This window comes from Brachyhypopomus gauderio, chromosome 8 (assembly GCF_052324685.1).
Source record: "Brachyhypopomus gauderio isolate BG-103 chromosome 8, BGAUD_0.2, whole genome shotgun sequence".
In the NCBI taxonomy this organism is placed as follows: Eukaryota; Metazoa; Chordata; class Actinopteri; order Gymnotiformes; family Hypopomidae; genus Brachyhypopomus; species Brachyhypopomus gauderio.
In genome coordinates this window covers 9047363-9068913 of record NC_135218.1, presented here as the reverse complement: position 1 = coordinate 9068913, position 21551 = coordinate 9047363, and the positions used below count along the sequence as shown (strand labels likewise).

At 42.0% G+C, this 21551-nt stretch overlaps 2 protein-coding genes across 3 annotated transcripts in view; one reads left to right on the top strand and one right to left on the bottom strand.

Annotated features, from left to right (window-relative positions):
• grm4 (glutamate receptor, metabotropic 4) overlaps positions 1–21461 on the bottom strand; it is a 132640-nt gene extending 111179 nt beyond the window's left edge. Inside the window, exons 1-3 of one of the 2 annotated variants that reach the window (XM_077014245.1) lie at positions 21329–21458; positions 9449–9584; positions 9202–9270 (exon numbers count right to left, since the gene is read on the bottom strand). The gene's annotated coding sequence lies outside the window, so the exon portion shown is untranslated. Of the gene's footprint in view, positions 1–9201; positions 9271–9448; positions 9585–21328 lie in introns of both variants that reach the window. The other variant, XM_077014246.1, reaches the window with a different exon arrangement.
• LOC143521162 (uncharacterized) lies at positions 5659–9932 on the top strand. Its single transcript, XM_077013740.1, has 8 exons — positions 5659–6080; positions 8090–8188; positions 8328–8684; positions 8784–8897; positions 8990–9041; positions 9227–9349; positions 9451–9548; positions 9702–9932. Exons 1-8 carry the CDS (start codon positions 6078–6080, stop codon positions 9930–9932), a joined length of 1077 nt encoding a protein of 358 aa, XP_076869855.1. The 5' UTR covers positions 5659–6077.
• Positions 21462–21551: the final 90 nt, after the last annotated feature.

Below are 21551 nucleotides of genomic sequence, written 5' to 3'. Positions count from 1 at the left end.
CCAGCTGATAATGCTGGCACATACAGCAAGACAAAAAACACGGCAGCAAACACAACATCAGCAAAATGATTATAACAATTGGTAAAATCATAGTCAGCATCCAATGTCCCCATGGGCCTATAGCCATGAAGTAATCAGAATAAATTGTTTAAAATATTTTTTTATTTTGACGGGAGAATTCATTTTAAACCGGAGCATTTATTTCAGGGCTATTGAAAAAACACTCCGTCACGAGTGTTACGTTTCATTTCCTGAAGCGTCTGGTGAGCAGTTTAACCAAGGATCAGGCTCTGTGTCAGCCTCTGTGAGCAGAAAGCTCCTGCCACATTCTCGTCCTCTGCAGATTCGCGAGCTGCCCGACCATCACTACAAAACCTCTCCAAGTTCCTCTCCAGTCACCTAAAAACTGTCTCGGAGAACTGTGAGAAGAATAAGGTAGGAGTGATTAAAATCAAGTATATTTGAGTGTAACATGGCAATGTGTTGCACAGTTGAATCTTAGAGAGGTTTCATGTGCTGGAGTTGAGCGTGGGACAGGGTGAGGATTTACTCCATATCTGTTCCTCAGATGGGGCCCCGTAACCTGGCCATCGTGTTTGGGCCGACACTGGTCAGAACCTCTGAGGACAACATGACCCACATGATCACACACATGCCTGACCAGCACAAGATCGTTCAGCAGGTCAGAGCAGGGCCGTCTGCTTGCACAGCCGCCCGTGTTTTTCAGAGTGACTTTGATCATTCCAGAAAAGTTCACCAATCCGATTCACTTCATTCACCGAAGAAGGACATGAGGACCCTGTAGTGAGTATCCCTTTTAAAGACTGTACGCCACATGAGAAGTGCCTCCACAGCCCTTATTGCCCCAACATACACCACCCCCGGCCCCAACATACAACATCGGCCACACAGCGGTGGGAGACCCCTCAGGTAGGACCCGCCCTCACGGTCGCGCCAGGCACACATCAGTGAGGGGTCAGGACGGCAGGCGCGCTCGGCCAGGCAGCCCCGCCCACATCCATGCGCTCCCGTATGCTCTGGGTGTTTGGTTTTTCTTGAGTAGCCCACATGATTGGCAGCTACACATGCATTTCATTGATTTTCTCAATTTTTACACCAAGTAAGCTAATAAGGAAAGAGGAAACTATTTTAACTATTTTGTCCTGGTTAAGTTGAACAAATTGGATTAAATAGTTCCTGTATATATGTGAAGCTTCTGAATTGTTTTTGTTTGATTTGATTTTCTTTTCCTCCTCCTTTGGTTTGTCCTCTTTCTCATGGTTTTTGTTGCGTCGTTTGTCTTCTGTTGAATTGCGGTTCTTTCTCCACCACCCCCTTGGTTTTCTTGCCCCGGTTCTTGCTTTTCTTCCTTTTCATCCCTTGCTCATGCCATTCCTCCTTTAGCCTGTGTTACAACTCCACTCCTCTTCCCTCAATTCTTTTCCTCCCTCACACCCCCCCCCCCCCTCCTCACACTAGCCTGGCATGTTCTTTCCCAAAAAGGAAACTTGAGGGAAACCCCCCCCCCCCCCAAATAAGCAAACTGTGACTGAACTGCGAAGCAAAATGTGTCTCACCTGTCTGACCCGTCTTGTGTGCAGTCTTTCTCCCTTGTGCCCATCCAGCCCTGCTCACACATTACCCGCACTAACTCACACAATACATTACACACAATACATTACACACAATACATTACACACAATAGCGAAGGCAAGGGGCATTATCCAGCCAACAAGGACCTCACATAGCCCCTGTATTTTTGACCCTTTTCCATTTCCACCACAATCAGCCCCAAGTTTTGACCATTTGGCATCGTCACATTCATACTTTGGATCAGACTGATGGTTTTAATTAGAGTCATTAGGACAAAACTAGAGTGCTCAATGAACTAAGTTAAAATCACTGTAACTCCCGAATATCATCTGTAGCGTCTTTATGCGTGTGCAAACGAGGGGAGTCGGAATTTGGCACAACACGTTCGTTTGAAAAAATTTCTCCGTCGTGCCTGCTGCTTGCATGTGCTAAATGAAATTGAGCATTGAGTATTATTACCGATTACAAAACGCAACAGGCTCTCAACAAAATGTGCGATGCGGTGACATGTCAGTCATCTGGGGGGGCACTTGGGGTGGCCAATCAGAATTCAGTGGGGTCCAGTGCCATCCCGGCCCCTGCTTTGGCTCCGCCTATGTCTGTAGATAAGGATGAGCTGTGTCAGAAGGGTGCATCTGGCGGACCGGAGAAACAATGAGACCTAACATGCTTAACTCATGTCACGGAAGTATGATGTAATCATGTAGCAAAATAGTATAAGAACTATGGTCTGTGAGAGAGAGGCAGCTCTCTCTTGCATACGCTCTTGAGTGTGTGTACTGGAGATCTCTGGATCGATCCATCTTTCTATTTTTCTGTCTTTTGTCTTTAATAAACTTTATACTCTACTCTGATACCATACCCAACTGCTTTTGACTGTTCTTGTTCACCATTAAGGTTCAAATTTCAATGACAGTACATTATAGTACATGTTTATGTGTTGTTTTTCAACCAGGGCGGTGTAGATCATTATCATCACACTATAAAGTTATTGAGTATATTCGAGTAGGCAGTGTGTCAGAGTCAACTTACAATGACAGTGACATCAGCGAAGGAGAATATGAGCCAGATGTGAGACGAAATGGAAAAAAAGCAAAAAAAAAAAACAAAATGAGGAAGGGAACAAAGGAAATGAGGGAGGTGTAAATCTGTAATGCAGAGTATGCTGCGGAGCGAGGAGGTGGACACAAACGATGAGGAGAGTGAGATTTATTACAGGGAATTCCATATTCGTGGTTGTAACAGGCAGGGGTCATAACGGGTGAGTCATCCAGATGAGACAGATACATGGGCATGACAAAACAGACAACGACAAAGCAAAGCAGGGAAACACAGAACAAAACGCAAACAACAGGGACAGCAATTTCCACAAGGCAGCGAAGACAGAACATAGATTCACCAAACCACAATAACCGACAAAGGGCTAGGGAGACACAGGGACTATAAATACACGGAACTAAACTAGACACAGCTGAAAACACTGACGACGCAGACGTGGCAGACGGGGGAAACCAGGGCAACAGACAAGCAGGGCGGGATAAACGAGCAAGAAACAACACAGACACGAGGAACAGGGAACCAGAGTGACAGCTAAATGAGGGGGGCGTAGCCCTACGTGACATTTTCAAAGAAAACAGAATGTCAGAGGCAGGAATAGAATCTGGAGATGCAAAGATATTGATTACCAAGGGGTCCCATCTATGTTCATGGGGAATTTTGAGGTGAGGTACCCCTTGAATTATTCTCCAGTCTGTTTCGAGAATCACTAATAGATGAGACTGTTTTGAGGGATTTCATACAAGGAAATAAGTGTGGAATAACCTGAATGTGTCACGGAACAGCTCCGGACCCTTCCCTGTGGGCGTGTGTCTACGTCGCCTGCGTCTTGCCGTCTGCGTCTGTGGATCCTCGTGGGTGTGGTTGTGTCTGCGTGTGTTCATTCGTCCCACCTGTGGCCCGTCTCGTAATCACTCGGGGCTCATGTAGTTTGTCTATTTAATGTGCGTTCGCGCAGTGTCGTGTGCTTGTCATTGTCTTTAGTTTGCACGTTGCGTGTGTGTGTGAGTTTCTGTGTTTTCTGTGCGCGTATTGCGCAACACAACTTAAATAAAGCAGTGACGTTGGCTGCGTATGCAAGGATCCGTGTCTCGTTCTTCCCACTGCACCCCAGCGTTACAGAATGTTTTGACATCACTGCCTATCTTTATTTATCCAATCCAAGCTAAATTGTACCCTGAATGGCATTAAATTGCAATTAACTGTTCAAATGTTCTTTGTTTCAAGATTCTTTAAACAGAACAAAACTTACTTGTTTCATTGAAAAGAGGATAGATTTTCACAATTTGTTATATATTTTGGCAATTTTTATAGATAATATTCACTCTGTTCTTGCATGGTGTCTACATATGTGGACATTTGAATAACTTTATAAAAAAAAAGATTTTTATTTTAAATAATAAACCATTTGACCAGTTTTGAGCAAATGTTTGACCTTTGATATGAATGTATGAAGTGTTTTTTTATATCAGATGAGGCACTAAAGCCCCAAAAGATCAAAATGTGGCAAAATGTATTGGCCTAAAATGATTCAGATCATAGAACTAAAGCATATGCTGAGATTAGCTTTGTGTGTATGTGTGTATTTGCAAGGGGTTTCATGTAAGCAATGCTTTTCAGTATGTTCCAGTATTTGGTCAGTAGATGAAGACAAAGTACTACCATACAGATATTACAGTGATGAAGACATTTTAGTGAAATAAAATGTTAAGTCAGGCAGTATAGTTTTTGTTATAATATGTAATTACAAAGTTATTTGTCTCATTGGTCTTAATCATTCAAGACTCAATACTTTCTTGAACACACAGATTCTGCATGACAGGATTGCAGCATTAGTTTTAATTATTTTAGAGGTTTTTGTGTACAGTAGCGTCCCCGATAGGTCAATTTGAACCAGACTTGGAGCACATCACAGGAACCTCAATCCATGACAGCATTTGAAATTAGGAGTTTGAGTTCTAACAATATAGGTCATATACGGTATGGCCTGAATGACATAATGAAAAAATGGACCAACCTGAAAATGTAAAAATCCAAAAGATTTTTGATAATTATTTACCTAAAGATTGGAACAACAAAGACATTGGAACACAAACAAAATGTTATATAGAAACAAATTTTTATTTTACCATCTATGGTTTCACAATATACTCTTAGTACAACAGTTATTTAACTCAAATGGCTCTCTACTGACATATCAAGATTTTAGTAAATATTTAGTAACTAAGATTTATTAATTAAATTCAATGTTGCAATTCCTTTTGCTGAATTAGTTATAAATGCTATACCTGCTGGAGTGATTATGCTATTTAAATGTACAGCAGGACATGATCCAACATTATTACCCATCGTCCCAACCAATCTTGAAATAGGGAAAATATGTTTCTCTACATCACACAATAGTAATCATCATATATGCTCAGTTTCAGAAAGCTGTTGTATTTAATCCATGTTTATCTATTGGAACACCATCTCTAACAACCTCGACTGGAAAGATATCTAGACCTTGCCAGCAAAATATATATCATGCATGAAGTGAAAGAAGTTTACTTTTGAAAGAAGTTTATCTTTTAATATAATTTACAGTTTATCCATCAAGTTTTTTTACAATGGTTTATAAAGGACATGGAAGCGAATTGATCTTTCTGCAAAATTCACCCTGAGAACATTTCATATTTCTACCAAATTATGGGAAGATATCTGCTTTGAGCATGTATTGTTTTGCTTCACTGCCCACTACCCATTTGTGAGAAAAAATGTTATACTGTTTGCCAAATCACACATCCACAAATGTTTCTTTGTGCATGTTAAAATAAGTCCCACATTATCATTGGTATACTTGGTTGGTTAGCTAGCTAGCTAAGGAGGCTTGCTAGCTACATGCCAAGTGCATTGCTAAGGCAGTTTTATTTCGTGTACAATTAGCCAACTTTGCTAGTTAGCTAACCATGTATACAGTGCAAACGTTGGACTTATAAATAACTAGTTAACTACATTAGCTAACTAGCTCATTATTTGTTTTACCATAGTTCATAGTATTTGGAGCTTCCTGCTGCCTAAATGCACCACATTGAGCTTAATCGCAAGCAGAAAGAGTGTGACAAATTTTCCTCGCGCAAGCAACTCTCTCCTCGCGCGCGATAGTAGTTTTGCTGGCGCGAAGTGATTTTGCGCGCTCACGATTTTTTAATTGGATTTGACGTCATAATTTGCCGTCGTACACTGCCTCCGCGTTCTCTGTAACCACAGCAACAGCTTTCTCGTTTCTATAGAAACACAACAACAAAAGTTGGACCTTATATAAGCTGTTGAGCTCAACGGAAACCGTAATCTGAAACACACAGAGGATCGTTTAGCTACAAGTGCTCACGATTGGATTGAACTTTTTTTATCCGCGAGGAAAACGATTGCTGAAATCTCCTGGAATCATGGTAAGTTGCTAACTTTTTATGCTTGATAAGGGTCATTCGGTCAGGGCAGGCCCTAGCACTGCCCCGCCTATGACCACCAGAGGGCCCCCACGGTCTACATCTAGTAGGCGTAACCAGCAAAGATGACACGCAGTTGCCTTGCTCCCTACCTGGCTCCGCCCGTGCGCGAGGGTCTCGCGCGCTGTCGATTCGCGAGGTCGTGCACCTCCGCGCTGCAGCGCAATGAACAAAGTCGTGTTTGCAGGGTTCATACACCTTTGCAAGGTGGAATTAAAGCACTTGTACGGCACTTTCAAGGTCCAGTTCAATATTTCCCAGCACGATAAACTTAAATAAGTTAAATATTTATACATATACTCGAAAGAATTCGCTTTTAATCACATTATTTAATGGTGGTTTATTTTCAAAACGCCCAATCTTAACGTCTTCACGTTCTCTCATGTTTCGTCCTGGAATTACAAGAGGCTCGTATTTGTTAACGTAATACGAGAACTGTTCAGTCAGACAGCTATTTGTTGTGAAACGAAGTAAGTTACAATTTCCAGCATTTTCAAGTACTTTAGCCTAAATTCCAGCACTTTCAAACCTGAAACAAAAAGCAACATTAAAATTCGTCAGGTAAATGTTCATTGCCCTGTTTTTGAGGAGTGTTTCTTTATACTACCACATATCGTTTCGGAGAACACAGAAAGTATAAACGCTTGTTCACGCAGGGTCCTTTGCTGAGTTGTTTGATTCTCTCGGGCAGTCAGCCGTTAACGTTTCTTGGTACACTCCCCGTTGCTTTTTGCCTTTGTTTGATAACAGAAAAATATGATAGGCTAAATGTTGTTTTAAAAGATCAGACGAACTGATAAGTGCAAAATGCTACTAGACCTTTTTTATTTATATGATAGCAAGGTCGTTTCTGTCTCTGTCGTTTAGTCCATGATGGAGTGTCTGTGTCATTATCAGTGATGGCTAAGTTACCTTGAGAAAGTAATCCGATTACTGATTACTGATTACTCCTTTTAAAAGTAACTTAGTTACGTTACATATTACTTGATTTTAAAAGTAACTACGTTAGATTACAAGTTACTTTAGTAGTTACATTCAGCAGCAAAATAAATTTTTCCAATACTCACTTTATTGGTGAGTATTAAGTGCATTTTTAACAGTAACAATGTATTGAAGCAGGTTCGGTAACCGAGGCAGAAACTGCTTAATCCAAAAATCCCGAGGGAGGGAAACTTTATTGATAACGCAACCCTGGCACGCGCAGTACCCCCCCCCCACAGTGTCACTTAAAGGGCGAGACTCGCCGTGAGGAGTAGTAGTCGCTACAGTATCTCCTGACATTACGTTTGTGTAGCTGCGTGGTATTATTTGTAAAATTATTTGTAAACGTAAAACAAGCGAACTGGGGTGGGTTTCCCGAAACGTTCGTAGCGCCGAGTACTTCGTAACCTCGTATGAAATGTACGTTTCGGGAAACCCACCCCTGTTCAGTCAGACAGCTTGTGAAACGAAATACCATTACAATTTCAAGCATTTTAAAGTAGGCGACGTTAGTCAAAATTCCAGCACTTTTCAAACGTGGAACACAAAGCAACATTAAAATTCTTCATGTAAATGTTCCTTCCCCTGTTTTTGAGGGGTGTTTCTTTATACTACCACACATCGTTACGGGAGGACACTGCAAAAAATGACTTGTAAAACGCGCTCGCGCTCTCACAGGGTCGCGCGCAGCGTGCGGAGTCGAGCGCTACGGTCAGACGCAAAAGTAGAACTGAGCCAAGAAGAAAGCAAAAATATATATATTTTACTAGGGAAAATAAAAATAGTAACGCACAGTTATTTGGATAAGTAACTTTAATCTGATTACTGGACTGGAAATAGTAGCGCGTTATATTACTCGTTACCGAAAAAAGTAGTAAGATTAGAGTAACGCGTTACTAAGTAACGCGTTACTGATATCACTGGTCATTATAATAGCATTTCTATGTGTTTATTAATGATTTTTCTCATAGAATTATGAGGAGCTCTTGAAAGTGTGCCAGGAAAAAGATGAAGAGATATCAAAGTTGCATACTGCTTTAGAGCAGTGTATTGATACAGCTTCTCAATATGTAAGTAATTTTAACTCTCTGATGAACATGACAAAGACATAGTAATGTGTGGCAATACACAGTATGATATCAGAGTACTAAAAATGGTGGCATTGTAAGCGTTACAAAAGTGCTAAACCTATGCTGACTATTTCTATAGAGAGCAGCAGCTACCCATCTCAATGCTCAAAATCAGGCATTGTCCAGTATGCTTGTCGAGCTCCAGAAGACCACCTCTAACATGAGCTCCAAGCTCCAAGCTTTGGAGATGGATTTAAGCACCCAGACCAACACCGTGCTTAAGCTTTCTGAGGAGCTTAAGAATGCCGAAGCTCTTCTCAGGGACTGTGAAGAGGAGCGCTGCCAGAGGTCCAGCACCATCAGCTCCTTGAAGCTGGAGGTGGGGGATCTCCAGCAGAAGCTCCTCACACTGTCCCAGGGAGAGTCCGAACGCATCTCATATCTCCACACAGAGATGGTTCAGGCAAGGACCCACGCTAACCTGCTGCAGAAAGAGGTTAGTAATCAAACCACAGGGTTAAAAAAATTCAACGTGGCAGGCAGAGTGGGTGGCGTTAAACCTAACGCGTCGGATCACCCTGTTGTCCCCCTTAAGGTACAGACCCTGACTGAAGGCGTCTGGGTGCAGAGAATGAAGACAGATGAGGCGGAGGGGGAAAGGAACAGAGCCCTCAGCGCTCAAGAGCAGACCGCTGCGCAGCTGAAGACTGTGAGTGCCGTTCAGTCAGTCTCACTGAGCTAGTGATCTTTCACACGGGCTTCCTGCGTGTTTTCTCATTGCTTTTTCCATGTCGTCGACAGGAGCAGGTCAAGTCGCAAGACATTCTCCAGAAATACCAGGAGACGTGTCAGCGTGAGTACTTTAACACAAACACCCCATGGTACAGCAGTACTAGTGCTGACACCATGAGAAGGAGCTGAAGGTTGCAGAGATGCCTTCTGCTTTAGACCTCTTGAACCAGTGCTCTCATGCGGTGTGCTCTAGTATGTGAAATAAGGGGAGAAAACCTCACCTGGCATTTGATCTTTTGCCTGTAGTGCTCCAGACCAAGGACACGCAGATTCAGGAATTGCGCCGCACCCTAGCAGACAAAGACAGAGCACATGTGCAGCAGGAGCGACGTCTGGACGCTCGGCATAAGATCAGATCCCTAAGGGGAGGTAATGAGGAGGCCATTCCATTTCTTGAACACACAGATTGTTAAGGAACTCGTCTTTTATAGTCGCTGACGTTGGTAACTCTTTGCAACCATTACTCACAGAGCTGGGGACCAGAGAGAGTCGGCGTGCCTGTGGTCCTAATCACACGCATCCCAAGGGGGATGACCCCAAGGGGAAGAGGAAGTGCACGGAGGGGCAGGTCTGTAGCTCCCGGAGGGCTCTCGACAGAACCTGCCTTAAAAAAATAATTAAATGTTTGACTTTTTTTTAGGAGTTGCTCACAATTAGCTGGTTGAATAGTATCCTCGTAACCTGGCCTGAACCTGTCAACGTTGTTTTATGTGTTGTCTAGAACTCTCAGGCATCCAAGAACTGGAAGGACCTGCGGCTCCAGATAAGGGGGGACAGAAGTGGTTGGGCGCACCCTCCTCGCCCCCACCCTCGCTACCCCCCTCACCCCCGCCCCCACCCTCGCTACCCCCCTCGCCCCTGCCCTCATCCCCGCTCTCGCCAGCCCCCTCGCCCCTGCCCTCGCCAGCCCCCTCGCCCCTTTGACACAGATGTCATCATGAAGGACGTGTAAAGTCAACTGACACGACGACCACATTATAAGACACATTATTCTTGAATAAATGAAACAAGTCCTTCAAAATGGTTCTATTTCTCATTAATAGAAAAAACCACCAGCTAAAGTTTCCTACAGTAGTGTTCAAAATAATAGCAGTCCAATATGACCAACCAGATTAATTACTGTTCTTGGTTCTTAGAAATTCAACAGACTCAGCATTCATGATATAAATGATATTGAGTCTGTGTATTTGAAAAATTAATTGAAAGGGATGTGTTCAAAATAATAGCATGGAGTTCAATTAGTAAGGACAATCATTCTGTGAGGTCCAAGGTCATCCAAGCAGGACAACTGAAAGCAAGGGTGCAGTCCCCCTGCTTATATACAATCCTAAACATAATTCAGCAGTTCTAGCAAGCAGGTTATCTTTAGTACAGCATGTATAGTATAGAACAGTGATTCTCAACTGGTGGGACGCGACCCAAAAGTGGGTCGCGAACACGTTCTTGGTGGGTCGTGGACAGCTTGTTAAAAAAAAAAAAAAAAAGTCTACTCTTCAGATTTTGTACTCGTCTTTTATCTTGAAAAAAGACAGAGGCACATGCCACAGCTCCAGACTGCGACTAAAATGGTCGCAATCGCGACCATAAATGAGTAATAAAATTATTTCACTCGCCAGTGGCGACAGGTGATACAAGAGCATTATATTTTATGGGTGAAGATTTTTTGTCATTGGAAAAATATCCACAATTTTCTTTTGAGGTTGTATTTTAAAAGTTAACCGATATGCTGTAGTTCCCACTCTCATGTTCGCTCTGCCCATTAACAAAAGCGGGAATCACCAGCGTGACTCGCAAAGCAGCGGAGCCGAGCTGAAACTTTAAGCGTCAGCTTGTTGAAAATAGCGAAGCCAAAAATATTGGATTTTTTCACACAGTCTACATTTCTGTCGGACCATAAGAGGACACACTCCTTTATAACTACATAGTTTTAAGTTCATTTTAATGGGATCAAAAGTCATACATATATATATATATATATATATATATATATATATATATATATATATATATACATACTATGAAACTTGGTAAAGTTCGTTTCACGTTCGCATATTCGGAATTCTTTCTTCAATACCTTTAAGTTAAAAGTACCAAAATATGCAAATTCTTATTTCTGGCACCCAAGACAAACATCTACAACTTTGTTTACATCAGGAATATATGTATTTTAAAACATGTTATTTTAAATATACTCCTGTCACCGCTGCAACGACTAAGGCACCGTCTACAAATGACCTTAACACGGAAGCAAGTGGAGGTCGTAAAGGCCCCAGAGCACTGCGCACTGTTTTTTGCAATAATTTCAATAGCTTTTAAACGGTCCATCTAAGACCACCAAAGAAGTTGGATTACATAAAGTTAATCTTTAATAACAACCTACAACTAAAAGATGGGTATTTATACCTTGCACCAATGTGTGGTGGTCAGTTTTTGTCAAATATTTCAATAGCTTTTAAATGGGCCATCATAATTCCACAAAACAAGGTTGTTGATTAGGATGCACTTAACTAAAACGTGTTTTATGCTCTTATGATGGACATTTTAAAAGCTATTTAAACATTTGACAAAATGTGAACTTAATATTTATACAACTTGTTTTTATCTTATGAAGAATCGTTTAAAAATTATTTAAATCTTTGCAGAAAAAAAGAGTGCGCAGTGCTCCGGGGCCTTTACGACTACCACTTTTGTCCATGTTAAGGTCATTTGTAGATGGTAATAGTAGTACATTTAAAACATGTCTAATTCCGAATACGCAAACATGAAACCAACTTAACCACAGTTACAAGGAAGAGAAAACATCAGTCATGTTGGACGACAGAGATCCTAAATAACAGCTGACCTGATGTGAGTGCTTATTAGTTTATATTATGGCACCTAGAAAAAGTTATTGGTGCCTGATTTTTTTCTTTTAGGACCTACTGGCTCCTTGAGTAATTTTTAGTATGTAGCCCAGCATGAGAACCATCTTGTTGCCATGGTAACCACCAATTGTTTACCCTTTTAATTTGTTATAACATTTGTACTGTATAAAACTGGGTCGCGACTTAATGACAATGAGAAAAAGTGGGTCCTGGGCTGAGACCAGTTGAGAACCCCTGGTATAGAACACATGCATAAAATGAACTAAACATAAGTACATGATTGCACTGAAATACATTACTTCATTAGGCCTATTGTCTAATCAAATGACCTGTACTAAATCATAAAGTTCATAATGATCTCTTATAATCTAAATGACATGACCTAATCAAGAATGACAGAATTTCTGTCACATTTCCCCCCTTTGATTCTGTGTAATCATTAAAAAGAGAGAATAAAACATTAATATAATCATAAAACATCAACTCAATTCAGACCCTGGAATCAGTTAAGCTGCTCAGGGCCATCGGGCACAACCCAGCCAGACGACAGGTCGTCCCAGTCGTCTTCCTTAAACATACGTCTCAAGGAGTCTGCTATCTCAGGCTCCTTTAAGTCGTCGAGCAAGGCCAGCTGATAATGCTGGCACATACAGCAAGACAAAAAACACGGCAGCAAACACAACATCAGCAAAATGATTATAACAATTGGTAAAATCATAGTCAGCATCCAATGTCCCCATGGGCCTATAGCCATGAAGTAATCAGAATAAATTGTTTAAAATATTTTTTTATTTTGACGGGAGAATTCATTTTAAACCGGAGCATTTATTTCAGGGCTATTGAAAAAACACTCCGTCACGAGTGTTACGTTTCATTTCCTGAAGCGTCTGGTGAGCAGTTTAACCAAGGATCAGGCTCTGTGTCAGCCTCTGTGAGCAGAAAGCTCCTGCCACATTCTCGTCCTCTGCAGATTCGCGAGCTGCCCGACCATCACTACAAAACCTCTCCAAGTTCCTCTCCAGTCACCTAAAAACTGTCTCGGAGAACTGTGAGAAGAATAAGGTAGGAGTGATTAAAATCAAGTATATTTGAGTGTAACATGGCAATGTGTTGCACAGTTGAATCTTAGAGAGGTTTCATGTGCTGGAGTTGAGCGTGGGACAGGGTGAGGATTTACTCCATATCTGTTCCTCAGATGGGGCCCCGTAACCTGGCCATCGTGTTTGGGCCGACACTGGTCAGAACCTCTGAGGACAACATGACCCACATGATCACACACATGCCTGACCAGCACAAGATCGTTCAGCAGGTCAGAGCAGGGCCGTCTGCTTGCACAGCCGCCCGTGTTTTTCAGAGTGACTTTGATCATTCCAGAAAAGTTCACCAATCCGATTCACTTCATTCACCGAAGAAGGAGATGAGGACCCTGTAGTGAGTATCCCTTTTAAAGACTGTACGCCACATGAGAAGTGCCTCCACAGCCCTTATTGCCCCAACATACACCACCTGCTGAACAACATCGGCCACACGGCGGTGGGAGACCCCTCAGGTAGGACCCGCCCTCACGGTCGCGCCAGGCACATATCAGTGAGGGGTCACGATGGCAGGCGCGCTCGGCCAGGCAGCCCCGCCCACATCCACGCTCTCCCGTATGCTCTGGGTGTTTGGTTTTTCTTGAGTAGCCCACATGATTGGCAGCTACACATGCATTTCATTGATTTTCTCAATTTTTACACCAAGTAAGCTAATAAGGAAAGAGGAAACTATTTTAACTATTTTGTCCTGGTTAAGTTGAACAAATTGGATTAAATAGTTCCTGTATATATGTGAAGCTTCTGAATTGTTTTTGTTTGATTTGTTTTCTTTTCCTCCTCCTTTGGTTTGTCCTCTTTCTCATGGTTTTTGTTGCGTCGTTTGTCTTCTGTTGAATTGCGGTTCTTTCTCCACCACCCCCTTGGTTTTCTTGCCCCGGTTCTTGCTTTTCTTCCTTTTCATCCCTTGCTCATGCCATTCCTCCTTTAGCCTGTGTTACAACTCCACTCCTCTTCCCTCAATTCTTTTCCTCCCTCACACCCCCCCCCTCCTCACACTAGCCTGGCATGTTCTTTCCCAAAAAGGAAACTTGAGGGAAACCCCCCCCCCCCAAATAAGCAAACTGTGACTGAACTGCGAAGCAAAATGTGTCTCACCTGTCTGACCCGTCTTGTGTGCAGTCTTTCTCCCTTGTGCCCATCCAGCCCTGCTCACACATTACCCGCACTAACTCACACAATACATTACACACAATACATTACACACAATACATTACACACAATAGCGAAGGCAAGGGGCATTATCCAGTCAACAAGGACCTCACATAGCCCCTGTATTTTTGACCCTTTTCCATTTCCACCACAATCAGCCCCAAGTTTTGACCATTTGGCATCGTCACATTCATACTTTGGATCAGACTGATGGTTTTAATTAGAGTCATGGTTTACAGTGCAGTGACTTTTAACAGTATACACTTTTATCAGCTTGGATATGGTCACTACAGCTCTCGGCCATTAAAGGAATGGTGCACACAAGGTCAACAGTAGTTTTTCATCTCAAATGTAACCCATCATACAATTCTACACGTTTTGCACCAAAGCTACTGAGCCATTGTAACCAGCAATTACTGAACACCATTTCCCCATTTTCAGAAACACGTCCAAATCTTCAAATCCTTCACACAAGCCCTATTAAGCTATGTCATTTTAAAATAAACCCATTTGTTGGCTGCCTACATGAAGTCACACTATTCAGTTCGAGAGTGGTTCCTATTCATCCTAAACCATGTTGGCAACCCTGTTACTGTAACGCGGTGTGAGGGTGGAAGGACGAGGCACGAAATCCAGCTCGCACACTTAAACGTCACTTTATTGAGTGAACTAATAGCGAAGACAGCGCACATATAACATAAACACACTCACGTGTGACACTCAGACAAAGACGAGCACGGGACACTGCGCGAACGCACATTAAATAGACGAACCACATAAACCTCAAGTGATGATGAGAGTCGAGCCACAGGTGAGACTGATAATCACACTAGGACACCACCACACTCACGAAGATACACAGACGCAGACGACATAAACACACGCCCAAAGGAGTGGGGTCGGGAGCTGTACCGTGACAGTTACGTTACTTGGTTGTGGTCAGATATGAGTGAAGATTTGGACACGTAAGAAGTTGTATGTAAGATTTTGGGTGAAATGGCAATTGACATTAGTCTTGTAGCTCCTGGCCGAAATGAGCAATCCCCTAAGCAGACTTGCTGCATCGGGGTAGGAGCACAGTAAGAGCGTTTCATCATGTTTTCATTCTGCTGAACCTTTAATGGCGCTGCCATGTTGAACTGTGTGAAGACACACAGGGGATGAGCGTGCCGGGAACATGTTTTGCTCACAGTCAGACCACGTGACGCACGACAGGCTAGCGGAGGTTTTAAACCCCTCCTGTGCCCACATACTCCAGCGTACACTCGGCTATAGCACTAGATAGCAAAACACAAGCACTTCTGATGAAACCACGCACCCGCTTGCTGTGTAGCTGTGCAGATGTTCATCTTTGCCTCCGTGGTGCCTCTGAGTTGGGAAAGAATGTTTTTTTGTACTGTAGATTTTCGTACCCTTCTATAATCTTAAGTCGTTAAGCATTATTCTGAACTAGTCATTTAGAGCTGTGTAGATGGATGTCGGCTAGTATCTTTCACCCAGGAACCTGGGGTGACCCCTAGGGAGGCACCCTGCACACTCAGGCACCACAGACGAGTGGGGAGCTGTTGCTCTCCATCCACACACCATGGGGGACTCAGCGGTCAGAGGCCCGCTAGGGTGCGATGGCCCTGTGACCGACTAGGGCGTGGTTGTCATCTCATTGATGGCCCAGTCGGTCCAGGGCCCCGCCCAATGGGGGGGAGCTAACCTATCTGTGTGTTTGTGTTACAGCTCCAGGACTGCAGGGAGCAGGTCCCTACCTTATCCCCGCCCTGTCACACTGACTTTATACCTATCCATCACTGGGTGGTGTGTGTGAAAAATTATTACAACAGAGGTTCTATTAACAGAGTTATTACTGTAAATCGAAAATTATTACTGTAAATACGCAAATTCTAACACAATGTGCAAGTATGTTTCATTAAAACAAATATAATGAACATCAAAAGGAATTCTGCAGCAAGTGTGATTCACTCTTTAGCAAGATTCAATAAATTTACTATTGCACTGTACGCACCGCTAACACATTGTTTACTCTTTAGCACGAAGAAATATGAGCACTCAATGCGCCAATGCTTTGATGTTGATGATTGATGCATTTGAATAATAAAAGATGGATAATTGCTCTGTAATTTCTGGCAAGAAGGAGAGGTGATATCCTGGAGATCCTGAAATTTCAGCCTTGCCAGTGTTAACTCATTATAAAGTGTTTACTCTAGTGTGAATGCCACTAAACCCGCTCTTGTTCCTGTCTGGACTGTGCTATTGGACCCGTTCTGATCACTAAAGGTCCGCATGAGATGTCTATAGTGACTTTTAAATTCCACTCAACCATTCAATCAAATCAGACCTCAGTTCACTTTCTTTGGCACTGTGTTGCAACCACTTTGTCCTTAACCTAAACTGCTCTCAACCCTACAAGTTGAAGGAAAACACACAGTCTACACTGTAAAATGTGAAATCAACAAGATTGCTACCCCATTTTCCACACTTTTGAATGCCTTGTTGTGTTTATCAGCTTTATATACAACAATAATGCAATAATAAAGAGTCAGAGATGTAAGTTAAACTAAATTGTAAGTGTGACACTATCCCGCCTGCCAGTAACCTCTGTTAGACAGTGGTGGCTGTGATGTAGCTTTGGTTTGTGTTTGGTCTTTTGTTACGTGCCCATGGTTAGGTTTATGGTCACACCCCAGTAGGCAAAGTAAAGTAGGAAAGTAGGCAATGCAGTTGTCACAAAACATTCAGTCCTTATCTGTGGTGTTGAGTTAGTGTAAGTGCAGCCTAGCACAAAAACCCGTGGGATTACAAAGGCCAACACTTTGAAGGAGCTCTGTAATCCCACTATGTGCAACCATTTGGCAGAAGAACCTACTCTAGAGCCTGAAGATCTGAGCCTCCAGTACAGGAAAAAAAAATACACACACCTTTTCTTCTCATTTCATGATGACATGATTATGCAAAAAAAATCAACTTGAAGGTTCACAGTGATCAGCAGGGTAAATGGGCCGGGGCTGCTGCATGGGTTCGGGGGGAAGTGCAGACCAGCAGTTTTGCTCTGCTTTCGCGACATGAAAAATAGACTTGAGACCCACTTGTGTGCGTTACTGCGTGTCAGTGTGAAAACGCCGTGGCCCAGGTGTTCAGTTTCATTAAGCACAGAGCCTTCTGTTTTTCACTTGCATCACATTAAAAGCAATGCTCCACACAGTATGTGCTCTTCAGGCTGGGGTTAAGATTATTTCAAGTTAAAGATCAGTTTGATATTTCCTTGAACTTTCAAAGGGATGTTTCTATTAAACATGAGCCTAAAGTTTATTTTAATACTTTTTTATTTTCAGCATGGATGTCTTAGATACCTCTACCTCAGATGATTTTATTTGAACTCCAACATGCAACATTTGTGCCAAATAAGTGGTAGACTCTACAACTATCTAAATAATTCCTTCTGCTGTGTAAAGACATCAATCCATGTAGCTGAAGGTTCACTATATTACATTATACATTATACTTACATCACCCCAGAAATATTTATGCTGCTGTAATACATATATGTCTTATATCAAGAGCCCTCTTGTGGATGTTTTACAAAAGTCATCAGAGATTTCTAGAAGCAGATAAAAACCACTCATGCTTTGCTGTTTAGTGCATAGAATATAAGTTCCCATCAAAACTTCCACCGAAAATAATATTGTTACATTGATCCAGATCTTCTTGAGTAGAAATTAAAATTCTTTCTAAAGTTAAATCCTTTTGTCTAAAAATCCATTTGTGCTTGTTTCATTTCTGGTCTAATGATGAATATTAATTACTGAAAGACCGTAACATGAGAGCAGTGTTTGCTGATTCAATGATTCAGAGTAGTTCTCAGTTGAAACCCAATGAAATATAAAAAGAGATTTATTTTATTCTGTACTAAGGTTAAAAAAAGAATGAAAATATATATTGTATGATGTATGTAATTGTAATGATTGTACAGTGCCTCCAAGTAGATTTCAACCCCCTGCAGATTTAGCATGTTTACACATTTGGAGTTAACTTGACCTTTTGACCCCTTATGACTGCAGATCAGCCTGGACTTATGAAATGCACTGCAGCAAAAAATAATGTTATTTCTTTGTTTATATTTTTTTATTGTGAAAAGTTTAATCTCATGGTCAATTATTATTCAACCCCTCAAACCGCCAGAATTCTGTTTGGTTCCTTCAAGTATTAAGAAGTAATTGAGGCATAAAGAACAATGAGCTTCACCTGCTTGGATTAATTATAATTTTTTTCCTGCATTTTCTGGCTATAAAAGCCCCTCGACAAACTTGTGAACAGCACTCATACGTGGTCAACATGGGAAAGACTAAGGAGCATTCCAAGGCCATCAGAGACAAAATCGTGGAGGGTCACAAGTTGTACCCCTGGCAAGGGGTACAAAACCCTTTGCAAGGAGTTGGGCATATCTGTCTCCACCATTGGGAGCATCATCCGTAAGTGGAAGGCTTATAGAACTACTGTTAACCATCCACGGCCTGGACAGCCTTTCAAAGCTCCCTCCTGTGCCGAGGCCAGGCTTGTCCGAATGGTCAAGGCTGACCCAAAGACAAGAAGGAGGGAGATCCAGGAAGATCTCATGGCCGTGGGGACATTGGTTTAAATCAATACCAAAACTAACATTCTCCACTGCAATGGTCTCCGTTCCAGATGAGCCCGTAAGGTACCTCTACTTTCATGTCAAGGCTCGTTTACAGTTTGTTCATGATCACTTGGAGGACTCTGAGGCAGACTGGTTCAAGGTTCTCTGGTCTGATGAGACCAAGATCGAGGTCTTTGGTGCCAACCACACCCAGGACATTTGGAGACAGGATGGCACTGCATACGACCCTAAGAATAACATCCCTACAGTCAAGCATGGTGGTGGGAGCATCATGCTGTGGGGCTGCTTCTCAGCCAAGGGGCCTGGCCATCTGGTTCACATCCATGGGAAGATGGATAGCACACCCTACCTGAAGATTCTGGCCAAGAACCTCTGCTCCTCCATCAAGTATCTTAAGATGGGTCCGTCATTTCATCTTCCAACAGGACAATGACCCCAAGCACATGGCCAAGAAAACCAAGGCCTGGTTTGAGAGGCAAAAGATCGAGGCGTTGCAGTGGCCTAGTCAGTCTCCTGACCTTAACCCAATTGAAAACTTGTGGAAGGAGCTCAAGTTCAAAGTCCACATGAGATACCCAAAGAACCTAGATGACTTGGAGAAGATCTTCATGGAAGAGTGGGCCAAGATTACTCCAGTGACCTGTGCTGGCCTGATCAGGTTTTAGAAAAAATGATGACTGTAATAGCTGTAATTGCAAACAAGGGTTTATCCACAAAATATTTAAACCTAGGGGTTGAATAATAATTGTGTTACGGTGAGAGGAGGCAGACACGACGAGCTCTGTAACGTTTTCACAACGACGTTTATTCACACACAACGATCAAGTCCAGCGCAAGCACTCAGCACATATAACATTTACCCAGCACAAGCTTCAGACTAAGACAAGCACGGGACATTGCGCGAACGCACATTAAATAGATGAACTACACAATCCCCTGTGATCACGAGACGAGGCACACGTGAGACTGATGAATGCACAAACGACCCACACCCACGGAACTACAAACATGGACATAACCAGACGCAGACGACATAAAAACACGCCCAAAAGGAGGGGTCTGGAGCTGTCCCCTGACAAATTAACCCTTTTTTATTTGTTTAAATAAAAAAAAACCCTGTTTATGTTTAAAATGTATTATTTAACTGAGCAACTTATATTTTTGGTTTGTAATATTTAGGCATATGTTAATAAATGCTGCTCTTGTTCAAAGTTTGAAGGTTCTAACTAACTTGCTATCTAACTTTGTAAATAATATATTATTTTGTAAATAGCCTGTCCTGTTTTAGGGTTCAATATACTGGCACACCCTGTACATTTCCAGGTGAACCCAAAACTGATACAGCCCTGTACAGTATATTACTATTATTGTTGTTGTATTGTGCTGTTTTTTATAATCTGTCTTTTTTATCACCTGCGGCTGCTGTTACTGTGTGTGTGTGGAGGGAGGTGTGTGTGCACGCGCCCTCTGGTGGCGTCTGGGCTGACCCACCGTAACAGTTACACCTAAATTTCCCACCTGTGGGACAATAAAGGCTGTTTCTATTCTATTCTATTCTATTATTTGCAACTTGTTAAATTTGCAAAATCTGCAGGAGGTTGGAGACACTGTATATAGGTTGTGATGGTATGCATCACAAAATCTATTAATCCTGTTTGTTTGATCTGAAAAGTATAGTTGAGTTGCAGAATTATGCAAACATTTATTTTCCTATAAATTGACTTTAGGAAATGTATTTGTCTACTGCACAGTTGCTACTGCACAGTTTTTCACTGTAAAGGATAACAAATGTATCTATTTTATTATTCTACTGGCACCATATTTTATTTATATTGATAAATAATGGCTTTCTGTCCAATCTCATTTCACTCTTATCAACATTATTACCAGGAAACTATAAAGTGTTTCCAAATAAAATATACACTTCTGGTTTTGAAAGTTTAAAATGGTAGCCTTTGAACATAGAATTCATAAAGGCATTACTCATTATTCTCATGTTTCTCTGTGCATTTGAGAAGCTGTCCTTTGCATTTCAGCTATCATTATACAGTGTGTGTTGAACCAATTTATTTGCTCCTGGTTGTATAGAAATTGCAATTTTACATCAATTACGTAAAAAGTAGGTTCTCCACGAGGGCAATAATGAACCTCATAAACCACATCCAAGACATGTTGGGAGTCTAGTAATTTACCCACTACCCTTAATGATATTTTCCATTAGGCCTTCTGCCAAAGCTGCTATCTACACATGGAGCATCAGGAGACAGCACATACCCCCCTGCGCGTATATACTGTACTCATTGGCTTGCTTGGGAGGATACATTGAATTGAAACATTGAAAAACACATTAAATATACTGAACTGGAATACTAAAGGAAGAGCTTTCATAAAGAAAGAACAGTCACATTAGTTTTAACTTCACTAAATTAAACCAACATTATTGTTGCTAACTTTTTTGCTAATCTTTTTATTTTCTGTCTTACTTTATCTGGGAGATAGATCACCATCCAGCAGTTCTTCATGATAGATGCAGAACTACCAACAAACAGAAATTTTTGTCTTAGTCAAAAACATGGATGTAGAGGAACCTTACCCCCATCAGCAGAGGATGATAGATGAATGTGAGTCTCTTTTACCAAGTCCAGAGGTGAAACGTATGGTTTACACTAGGTTGAGAGCCCTGGTTAGGTTTTGCTCTCCAGTCGAAGAGTTAATAGCTACTCTGGCTTCCAGTTGCTGCACGGTTCGGTGTGCTAAACTACATTAGCATAACAGAGAGCGTCGCCTGACACTGCTGGGACAACAGACCCTTCACA

Excerpts from the sequence above, each read along its gene's own strand:
- LOC143521162 (XM_077013740.1), top strand. Across the intron at positions 8,189-8,327 it reads TTGATACAGCTTCTCAATAT|AGAGCAGCAGCTACCCATCT; the intron begins GTAAGTAATTTT and ends CTATTTCTATAG. Across the intron at positions 9,042-9,226 it reads ATACCAGGAGACGTGTCAGC|TGCTCCAGACCAAGGACACG; the intron begins GTGAGTACTTTA and ends TTTTGCCTGTAG.